General features: G+C 39.5%; 1 protein-coding gene across 1 annotated transcript in view; it reads left to right on the top strand.

Annotated features, from left to right (window-relative positions):
* Positions 1-11,413, top strand: part of COL12A1 (collagen type XII alpha 1 chain) — a 118,780-nt gene that overhangs the window by 9,506 nt on the left and 97,861 nt on the right. The window contains exons 4-10 of the mRNA XM_007456595.1: positions 249-308; positions 2,246-2,509; positions 2,684-2,848; positions 3,496-3,669; positions 5,659-5,949; positions 6,358-6,960; positions 8,127-8,399. Coding sequence (XP_007456657.1) covers positions 249-308; positions 2,246-2,509; positions 2,684-2,848; positions 3,496-3,669; positions 5,659-5,949; positions 6,358-6,960; positions 8,127-8,399 — 1,830 coding nt within the window. The remainder of the gene's footprint in view (positions 1-248; positions 309-2,245; positions 2,510-2,683; positions 2,849-3,495; positions 3,670-5,658; positions 5,950-6,357; positions 6,961-8,126; positions 8,400-11,413) is intronic.

Here is an 11,413-nt window from a genome sequence, read left to right as displayed (position 1 = left end):
AGCAGGAATATTATGAATGAAAACTGTTAAAAACATTAGGCTTTGCCAGACAACGATATTAATATCCATTTTGAAATATATCTAAAATCTCCCTAAAAATAATTTATTTGCAAGGGAATGCTTATTTGGCTGTATTCTCTGACCAGCTGGGAATGGGCCATACATTTGAAAGACAACGTACTTATTTTCTTCTTAGGAAGTGTTTGTATGGGTTCATTTCTGTTTGTAATAATCAAGTTTTGATTCAGTTCAAACAGGTGGCCCGATAAAGCCAGGGGAGAAGAAACCTGGAAAAACAGAGATACAAAGTAAGCGTTTCCCTTAATATTTGTGCTTGGCTTTGCAGAAGTTATAAATGTAATCTAAAGGAGATGTTCCAACTAGGTCCACAGTTTGATCTCACTCCTATATTAATTTCTGTAAGCTTTATCTACAAGAAGTACAGGCAATGTAATCGTAATGTATGACTAAGTGGTTCTAACACCTACGTTCTGACTTTCTAACCATTCATTCTATGTACTAAATATTCTTTTTACTGGGAGTGTTTTAAATTTGTGTGTGTCCAAGTTCCCCTGCAGGATTTTGGCAGTAGGTGAAAAACAAAGCTCCTCACTGGACTTAACTCCTTTCTCAAAGACAAACTATAGAAATAGGGGGTAGCTCAGGGATACATGAGAGCTATAAGGCTGGACCACAAGGGAGATGCCCTCACAGTGTTTTCAGCAATTCCATTGCCATGAAAATGTATTTCTATGTCTCTGTATATGTTATGCTTATTTCTAGGGTGTTTACATGGGCTTAGTTGGTGCAGTTGTAACCGTTTCCAGAGTCTCTGTAAGACGTCTCTGATAAGTTGATGCATTTGTAATCAAATGAAAGCAATTTTATTGTCTGGTTTTGTGGCTTCTAGCCCCTTTTGGTCTCACACTGCTTTGTGTGACTTGCTGGGATGGAGCCTTGAAGGGTTTCTTGGACTTCTAATTTTGCCACCTTGTAAATTGGATTTATGACTCAGGATAACAATAAAAAGATTGTGAAGGTGAAGTTCCCTTTATCCTGAATCTTTCCCGCCAGGTCACTGTTTATAATTCTTTTTGATGTCTAATCATCTGATGCGAAGTTTATAGTATGCAGTTACAATGCAAATATTTTCCCTGAATCATCAATATCTATTCTAAATCAAAGCATTATTCTAAATACTGACTTTCAGTAGGCTTAAATTGGTCCATTAAATAGTATGCAAAAATTATTTAGGCATGCAACTTGTATTGGCTTGCAAATTTCCCAGGACCTTTCCTCCTCTTCCTAGCCAAATACTTCTCTTATTATCTACCAACTGACTGCAGGGACAAAAATATCTTCAGAAAATTCACTCAGCTTTGCCTTGTGAATACAGATTTTCATAAAAACCAACCTGTTCCCCCCTCCCCACCTGACCACAGAGAGAGGGAAAAATATGTTTGGTTATAAAGGCCAGTTGTTGCATTTTTAGTGATTTAAGGGTACTACATATATTTCTACTTTTGAATGAAAATGTTTGCCCCCCGTTTTGTTTAGTACAAGAAGGTTTTAGTTGTCAATTTAAAATACATTGATAATTGGGACAAGATATTATGGCTATTTTGCATCACATTTATGCTTGTTGGTACTTCTGTTAAGACTCCATTAACCCTCTAGACTAACCAGCTGCAAACTTTAGACAATTACATTGTAAAATGCAGGAGAATGTTAAAAAAGATTTGCTCTTTTCTTCAACCCTACCGCATTTGCTTAAATGGTACAGCAATTGTTTTGTATTTATTGATCTCAGAATGCCAAGAATGAAAACACTTTGCTTACATTTCTTTCGTATGTCTCCTAGATATTTTATATAGTTTTTACTTGGAGAAAAGAGTGAGGATATAGTTATAAAAATAGACAAATCAATAGCAACAGTACTTGGGTCACAGGCTCTTGGAGAATGGGTCACATATGTATCTAGTCTTGCACAGTGTCTTATACAACAGTTTAAAGACATATAGTTGCAGAAATGCATGTTCACGAAGGTACTGAAAATGCTTCTATGTGTGCCAGTAAAGTTTTACATTCTTTTGTGCATGTCAGTTGTGGGTGAAGAACAGTGTGAAAAGTTCTAATGAACTAAATGATTTTAGGAGCCAACCTTTTTGCCATGTTAGTTTGTATTCCTTAATGCTAGATAGATTTATTAGTGTGTCATTTCAAAAATATATCACATGTATTTCAGAATGCTCTGTCAGTGCCTGGACTGATTTAGTGTTCCTTGTGGATGGCTCATGGAGTGTGGGAAGAAATAATTTCAAGTACATTTTAGACTTCATTGCTGCTCTTGTCTCTGCTTTTGACGTTGGGGAAGAGAAGACAAGGGTTGGAGTTGTTCAGTACAGCTCTGACACCAGGACGGAATTTAACTTAAATCAGTACTACCAACGGGATGAGCTGCTTGCTGCAATTAAAAAAATCCCATACAAAGGTGGCAACACGATGACAGGTATGTTTTTACAAATTGTGGTATTGTTTAAGATAAATGAAATATCTATTTGGGAAAGAAATGATGCATTGCCCAAATTATCATATGTTAAATAATTTTGAAATTAATCCCATAGCTTTTGATTTTGGTAAAATTGTGTCACGTGAAACTGAACATATTTCTTTTTCATTTCAGGGGAAGCCATTGATTACTTAATTAAAAATACTTTCACGGAATCTGCTGGATCAAGAGTTGGCTTTCCCAAAGTGGCAATTATTATTACAGATGGCAAATCCCAGGACGAAGTGGAAATTCCAGCAAGAGAGCTTCGAAGTATTGGGGTTGAAGTGTTCTCTTTGGGTAGGTCAAGTTTGGTTAAGTATTTTCATTTTAGAACTACTTTAATACTTAATGGCCAGGAAGATGAAGGGTTGATTCCTGAAGGGAGGATTCTTTCTCAAGGAAGGAAAGCAGTTTTTACTGCATTTGATAGTGTAGTGTTAATCCAAATCATTTTTGAGTAAAAGTTCTGCTTATCTATTTCTCTCACGTAACTCCTTTAGCATATGCATTAAGTAAGGCGGTATTCACATTCTTTGTCAACACTCTGCTTTTCAGAGAATGCTGGGCCAATGATTCTAATAAAGATCCTCCTTCTATTATCATTAAGTGTTTTTTATGTTTCCTCTCTTATGTAACACTTGAAGAATTCAGAGGGTTCCAGCTCATTCAGGACTCTGGAAGTAAAAAGTGTTATCTTTACAGATGGCAGGGACAAATGATGGCATGGTTGGCATGAGAGCCCACTCTGTTTTACCAACCAGTCTTTTGCCTCTTTGGCCATGTTACGCGAAATGGGAAAATGCTTTTGTCATTTCAGCAGTTGCACATTCATTAGGATGCAAAACAATTCCAGTTTATGACTGAATAGGACTTGAAAATGTCTTTACTTCCCACATTTCCCTTCCCATATCCTTGTCCTTTTTTTTTTTTTTTTTTTTTTTAAGGCATCAAAGCTGCAGATGCAAAAGAACTCAAACAAATCGCCTCCACACCTTCACTAAATCACGTTTTCAACGTGGCCAACTTCGATGCGATTGTGGATATTCAGAATGAGATCATCTCCCAGGTGTGCTCAGGTGTGGATGACCAGCTTGGAGAACTGGTCAGTGGAGAGGAAGGTGAGTGAATTGTTGGGTGTCCCCACGTGTCCCCCTCTTCCATTACTTGAGAGCAGTTACGGCTTCACAGGCAGGGGGACGTTTAGTTTAGCTTCTGTTTCTAGTAAATGGCGGAGGTAAGAGATTCCATCACCATGCTCTGCATAGTGTTTTCAGGGCTCTTAAGAATATTTCAAAGATCAGTCAGTTTGATCCTCCCACATTTGGAAAATCCTTCCATTTTATCAGTCATTGCTTTTAAGTACATGGGAGAGAGAAAAGACATTTCAGAAGCATCCTTTGGAGTACTAAAAAGTCACGGTTTCCATAATTGCTCGCCTCTTAGCCTAAGAATTCACAACTGATTAAAGATAAGTTCTAAAGAGCTACATCTTCAATCATATAAACTCTGTAATCTACAAACCTCAAGTATTTTGGCAATGTTATTATTATTTCATGGGCTCTGAATCTCTTTCTTTGTTTTACTGCCTAATGTCTGATTTTTTGCTCTGCTTTATTACAAAATCCACCCCCGCCCATCTTTCCCCTGGTCAACCTCTCTTTACTCAGTCTTTTAAAGCATTCACGTTTTTCACCTTCACTAGGGTGTGTGTGCGCGAGGGTAGGCCAAAGTTTGGTTATGCCCCCGTTTGAACTCTTCCTGGAAGGGGTGTGGGCTGCGTTGCAGCCTTTTTTTGTCGTTGTTGTTGTTGCTGTTTTTTCGCGGTACGCGGGCCTCTCACTGTTGTGACCTCTCCCGTTGCGGAGCACAGGCTCCGGACGCGCAGGCTCAGCCGCCATGGCTCACGGGCCCAGCCGCTCCTCGGCATGTGGGATCTTCCCGGACCGGGGCGCGAACCCGTGTCCCCTGCATCGGCAGGCGGACTCTCAACCACTGCACCACCAGGGAAGCCCTGCGTTACAGTCTTTTGGGGGGCCTCTTCTCTCTGCTGCTGGCGATCGCCTGAGACTTCTGCTCTCCAGCGCTGTCTCCGCATCAATCCAGAGCTTTGCCTAAACTTCCAGCTGGCACATCCATTGCTTTCCTCCCACTGCTTCTCACTTCTTTAGGCGTCATTTTTATGGACTACATCTGATTGCCTTTTAGAGAGGACAGTGAGTAACCTTGTACATACTTTATCATCCACTGTTGCAGCCTGACTTATAAAAACAGAACTATATCTTCTGGGAAACTGATTCCACTGGCAAATCTAAAACTTGGAAGATTTGGTCTGAAATAGCTTAAAATACTTTGTTATCTGCTAAGTATTGGATTGGCTGAAAAGTTCGTTCGGAACATCTTAACGGAAAAACCCCCAAACGAACTTTTTGGCCCGCCCAATACACGACTATGTTCTACACTGAGTGAGGATAGAACGTTTTTAGATGAGCAGTATTTGCTTGTCAATATGCATGTTGTAAACCATTGTTTCACCCCTGTTTGGTGGCATTATGAACATAGCTGAACTTTTTTTCTCATCTTGAATAAGTGGAAATACAATTGCTTAAGATGATAAGAACCTGTCATTTAAGAACTGCTGAATTCTTTATCTTTCTTGGCATATTATAAAGTATCTTAAATATTATATTATTATGCTTATATTACTATTAAAAGAGAAAAACTTTCTAAAGCATTGAGTAAGTCATTGATTTAACAAATATTCATCAAGTGCCTCCTTTGGTACCTGAATAAAGGCAATGAGTGTAATACCAAAAGCAGAATGGAAAATCTTGGTCCCAGAGAATGAATTAGGCATCAGATGTCCTATTATTAATTTCCCCAAGGACTTCTTTTTCCCTAAACTTCTCATCTCCCTGATTAAAATTCAAGCACTGAGTCTCTTTCGGTTTGATGGGTGCAGGTGGACGTGGGGGACTGGGATTGGGGAACTTTTCCTGATGCATTCATGATTAGTTCGAATAAGGAAAATTGAGGTGCGAACATGAAGACCTCATTAACAGGGTTGCATCTCACTGTTTTTAATCACTCTTCTGCTCATTATTTTGTAGTTGTTGAACCTCCTTCAAATTTGATTGCCACGGAAGTCTCATCAAAATACGTTAAGCTAAGTTGGAATCCATCTCCTAGCCCAGTGACTGGCTATAAAGTTCTCCTTACACCCATGACCGCAGGAAGCCGACAGCATGCTCTGAGTGTGGGTCCTCAGACGACCACACTCAATGTTCGTGACCTCTCAGCAGACACAGAATACCAGATCAGCGTTTCTGCCATGAAGGGACTGACATCCAGTGAACCGGTTTCAATAATGGAGAAGACTCAGCCAATGAAAATTCAAGTGGGTGAGTTAATGGGTGTATCACTGAGTTTGGAATACCTGAAGGTCCATTTGATAGTATGCTGGTTCAGGTTTACTTTTAAACAAATGTTTGCAATAGTTTTCTTTTAAAGAAGGCTGCTTACTAAGAAAACCGGATACCGTAGGCCTTCCATATCTGAGGTTCTGTATTCACAGATTCAACCACTGTGTGCTCTGACGTTGGTTGAATCTGCAGATGCGGAATCCGCGGATCTGGCGGGCTTACTTCCCTGTGCCATTTTATAGAATGGACTTGAGCCTCCCTGGAGTTTGGTGTGGGGAAGGAGGTCCTGGAACCAATCCCCCAAGGATGCAGAGGGACAGCTGTATCTCTATTTTATTGATTAATTTGTATTTGTTGAACTTTAATGGACTTTCTTTCCTTTTACAGAATGCTCACGTGGTGTGGATATAAAAGCCGATATTGTGTTTTTGGTTGATGGCTCCTATAGCATTGGGATTGCAAACTTTGTTAAAGTTAGAGCCTTTTTGGAAGTTCTCGTAAAAAGTTTTGAGATTTCACCAAATAGGGTACAGATAAGCCTTGTCCAGTACAGCCGGGATCCTCATACTGAGTTCACATTGAAAAAATTCACCAAAGTTGAAGATATAATTGAAGCAATAAACACCTTCCCCTACAGAGGAGGATCTACCAACACTGGGAAAGCAATGACTTACGTTAGAGAGAAAATATTTGTGCCAAGCAAGGGTTCAAGAAGCGACGTCCCAAAGGTCATGATTCTTATCACGGATGGAAAATCTTCCGATGCTTTCAGAGACCCAGCTATAAAACTAAGGAATTCAGATGTTGAAATCTTTGCGGTTGGTGTGAAGGATGCTGTTCGCTCAGAATTAGAGGCCATTGCCTCTCCTCCTGCTGAGACCCATGTGTTCACAGTGGAAGATTTTGATGCTTTTCAGAGGATATCTTTTGAACTCACACAGTCTATCTGTCTTAGAATTGAGCAAGAATTGGCAGCTATAAAGAAAAAAGGTCAGTAGGCTTTGTAAAGTAAAAGTTATCTCTTCATGAACAAAGCATTTGTGGTTCTAAAACTGTGGATAATATGCTTTGTCAATTCTTTTCATCTATAGGAAAACGTAACTTTCCTATGTTATTGAAAACTACTGAACTTAGCTCATTTAGCTCTGAGATATGACTTTCTCCTGGGTGTGGGCCAGGTATTTATTGGTGAAAAAGCTGTTTATCCTAAGAGTCATGAGCTGCTTTTGATCTTAGATCCTCAATCAGGGCCGGGAACCAGCTTGATCAAACCCATTTGTCTCATCCAGTTCAATAACCACGAATTGAGTGTCTTCCATGTGTTAGATGCTGAGCTAGTTGCTTTGAATCAAAGGTGACTGGAACATAGTCCTGCATCTTTGAATCCTCCTTATGCATTCTCCTTCCTGGACCATTTTTTGGGCATCCTTCCTCACATCTGGAATTCCCTATCCTTTTTTCTTCATTTGTCCAAATTCTGTTTTTCAACATTCGATTAAAAGTCCCGTCTCTTTCATCAAGCTTCTTAATTGTTCTAGGGCTATAACACTTATCACTTATAGTCATTTGGCATTCAAATATACTACTTTCTTTTGTTAATAACTTTACACTCTCTTGTCTCTCCAAGTTGATTGTATGTCCCCTAAGGATAGTGAGTGTGCCTTAAACATTGTGCCTTCCTATGATTTAGTTTAATAAAGATTCTTTTGTTAGGAAAAAATTTTAAATTATTACTTTGAAATATCTGTCTACCACCAAAGGTTAATATCTGATTGCCCGGGATGAATGGGAACATTCTGATGGTTCATTTTAGGTCTGTTACTGTTTTAAGTATTCCAATTGTGAGCAGGACCATTCCTTTAGTGCTTTGTCTTAGGAAGCTCAAAACTCTAATTCAGTTTTAACTGGTTATTTAAACACATAACTTAGTATTATGAATGGTCAAGACAAATGATCAGGACCTCTTTGTGGGGCTGTGAGTGAGAGGCTTTCTCTCAGTGGTCTCGTGTGCAACGTTTACTCAGTGCATTGGTCTCAATGACCACTCTCCCAAATGAATGTAAGCCATTTGAAAAAGTGTGTAGTCATTAGGTCCATTTTTGCTTTATAGATTTAAAAATTTTAACTATGTCCTTTTTTTTTTTTTTCCTTAACAGCTTATGTGCCTCCAAAGGATCTTAGTTTTTCTGAGGTGACTTCCTACAGTTTGAAAACCAGTTGGTCTCCTTCTGGAGAAAATGTTTTTTCATACCGCATCACCTACAAGGAGGCTAATGGGGATGGTGAGGTGACAGTGGTGGAGCCAGCCTCGAGCACCAGTGTCGTTCTCAGCAACTTGAAGCCAGAGACCCTGTACCTGGTCAACGTGACCGCGGAATACGAGGATGGCTTCAGTACACCCTTAGCTGGAGAGGAGACCACCGCAGAAGGTGTGAGAGTGTTCTCCACTGTTTTCCCCAAACTAACAGTTTATTGTGGAACAAAGTTACCATTTGAAATAACCATCTGCTTTATAGTCGAACACTGTGAATGCCCTCGTAAGATTCAGTACCTTAAAACACAGCTACTCATAAATCTTTATTTATTTATTTATTATTTATTTTTAGCTGTGTTGGGTCTTCGTTTCTGTGCGAGGGCTTTCTCTAGTTGCGGCGAGCGGGGGCCACTCTTCATCGCAGTGCGCGGGCCTCTCACTGTCGCGGCCTCTCATTGCGGAGCACAGGCTCCAGACGCGCAGTCTCAGTAGTTGTGGCTCACGGGCCTAGTTGCTCTGCAGCATGTGGGATCCTCCCGGACCACGGCTCGAACCCGTGTCCCCTGCATTGGCAGGCAGATTCTCAACCACTGCGCCGCCAGGGAAGCCCTCATAAATCTTTTTAAAAAGAGAAAAACTCTTAAGTAAAACACCCTAGGTTTATTGTGATGAATTTGAGGTTGAGGCATAGAGAACTGTTAATAATTATGGGACTAACTCTGGAAATACTGCTTAGCTAGCATTTTCTGTCCCATGTACCAACAGTGTCGTGTTCAGATACTTCTGAAACTACCAAACTCCTGATGGCGAATATATATTACCAATTTTTTTTTCTTTTTAAAAATTGTGGTAAAATATGCATATATATACATAAAACATAAACTTGACCATTTTAACCATTTCAAGTATACATTTCAGTGGCAATTAATACATTCAGTGGTTGTGCTAACATCACCACATTCATCTCCAGAACTTTTTCATCTTGCAAAACTGAAACTCTCTACCTGTTAAACAATAACTCTCCATTCCCTTCCTGCTACCCTCTGTCCCCCCCGACCATGGCAACAAACATCCTGCTTTGTGTTTCTATGAATTTGATGAATCTAGGTTTCCATGTGAGTGGAATCATACAGTATTTGTCCTTTGGTGACTGGCTTATTTCACTTAGCCTAGTGTCCTCAGGGTTCATCAGTGTAGCGTGTGTCAGAATGTTCTTTCTTCTATGGCTGAATGGTATTCCGTTGTGTGTATATACCAACATCGGTGGACACTTGGGTTGCTTCCACCCTTTAGTTATTGTGGGTAATGCTGCTAAGAACATGGGTGTACAAAGTTTGCCAGATATTTTAGGCAATATTTGTTTAGATGTGTCCACCTTACTGGATAGATTTGAATACTTTCTGATACAGTTCCCTACATTTGACATTTAAAGGATTCCAATGAACCTGGTTAGCAGGCCAGCGCCAGACAATTGCTCTTGATATATACAGTGACTATTACAAGAGATATCAGTCATTCTCCTCCATTTTTATTCGGTACAGAAGAGGCTGAAACAGCAGCGTGAGGAATTTTAGTTACAGAGAAGTACTGGCTGACAGGGAGGGCATATGTTGGTCTACTTGCTGACAAAAGCTAGAGAATCTTTTCTCCAAAACAATTTTCAAATAAGATTGAGTTTTCTTTTGTGCATGGTTTAGGGATATTTCTGCCCGAAGGCTAGTAGATAAACTAAACGGCCTAAGATGTCTTCTTGTCTTACGATTTTTGTGATAGTATAACCTAGCAGTCCACACTTCGATATTTATGACTTTCTGATGATTTCTCTGTAATGCCCACACTGCGGCTTCATGAGCCTGGCCCTCTTTCTTCAGCACTTTGGGATGGGGATGGAACTATGCCTCAAGAAGAAATTGAAGTCTAAAGGGTTTTTGAATAGAGCCAACTGTATTCGTTTACACTCTAGTTTTTGGTCATTGGGCTGCTACAATAGAATTTGGTAATACCTTTCCAATTCTGCTGTCTGTACTGAAATCTGAGATTTAGATTTTCTTTTGTCGATAAGGAAGTGTCTGATTCAATACCTTTATTAGACTAGCACTTATTGAGCTTCTGCCATGTGTCAGGTACTATGATAATTGTTTCCATGGATTTCTCATTTAACTGCCTCAGTAACCCTACAAATAGTCACATTTTTACTGTTGGGTAATCTGAGACTCAAAATTACACATTAATTAAATTTCAGAGCCAGTATTCAAATCCGTCAGTTTTGTTTTGACTAATCTAGTCTTTTTCCTTGCCATATTAAATGAATCATTGATGTAAGCCTGCCACCTGCCATTTCTTTCTTTTCTTGAGATCTACAACTCCTTTTTCCCTGGAGTGGTCTATTGATGTGTTGGACGTTTAGATAAACCTCTAATTTTATGTGAGGTGCATGCAGATATATTGCACTGTGGTTTTACCCCAGTAGATTTAGTTCATCTCTCCTGACTGTGTTGTCCATATGAACAATTTGCTTCTTAAACAAAAAGGTCATTAAACCACAAAATCAAATGATGTGCTCACGTGGGCTTAAGACTGAGTGTGTGGATGTTACTTACACTGTAGTTTAACCTCGGGATTTAGATTCAACTAGCATTCATTAGGTGCCTACAATGTATTTGGTGTAACACATGTATGGTCTAATTATTCTCAAGGCAAATGACTGTGCAGATAAAAAAATGAATTGTGGGACTGATTGGATAAGAGAGTTTGTTCAAGTGGGTCAATGTGGTAGACCTGGGTGTTAGGTATTATTTTCCTGCTTTTCTGAGAAAATCTAGTAAGAGTGAAAGCCTCGTTACTTATGTTTGAAGAAACAGATTGTTTTTAGTTTTGAATTTTATGTCAACATTAATTTACAATTTAATAGAGTATTTACGATATTAGAAGTTTACTGTTATATATCTCTTTATTTGATTAAAAAGTTGACAGTACCTCTTTTCTTTCTGGGTATTGTGGAGTGTTTGCTCTTTCAGAATCTACTTAATGTCTGGCTAAATGCATTGCAGGAACCAGGATGTTTGTCAAAAAACTGCTCATGGATTTGCTGAGAGAAACGCTATGATTTAGCGATCAAAAACTAGTGTTTTGGGGCTTCCCTGGTGGCGCAGTGCTTGAGAGTCCGCCTGCCGATGCAGGAGACGCGGG

The sequence above is a fragment of the Lipotes vexillifer genome, unplaced genomic scaffold (genome assembly GCF_000442215.2).
Source record: "Lipotes vexillifer unplaced genomic scaffold, Lipotes_vexillifer_v1.1 scaffold1226, whole genome shotgun sequence".
Classification (NCBI taxonomy): domain Eukaryota; kingdom Metazoa; phylum Chordata; class Mammalia; order Artiodactyla; family Lipotidae; genus Lipotes; species Lipotes vexillifer.
The sequence above is the reverse complement of the archived record's forward strand: the minus strand, read 5'-3'. Positions and strand labels throughout refer to the sequence as shown.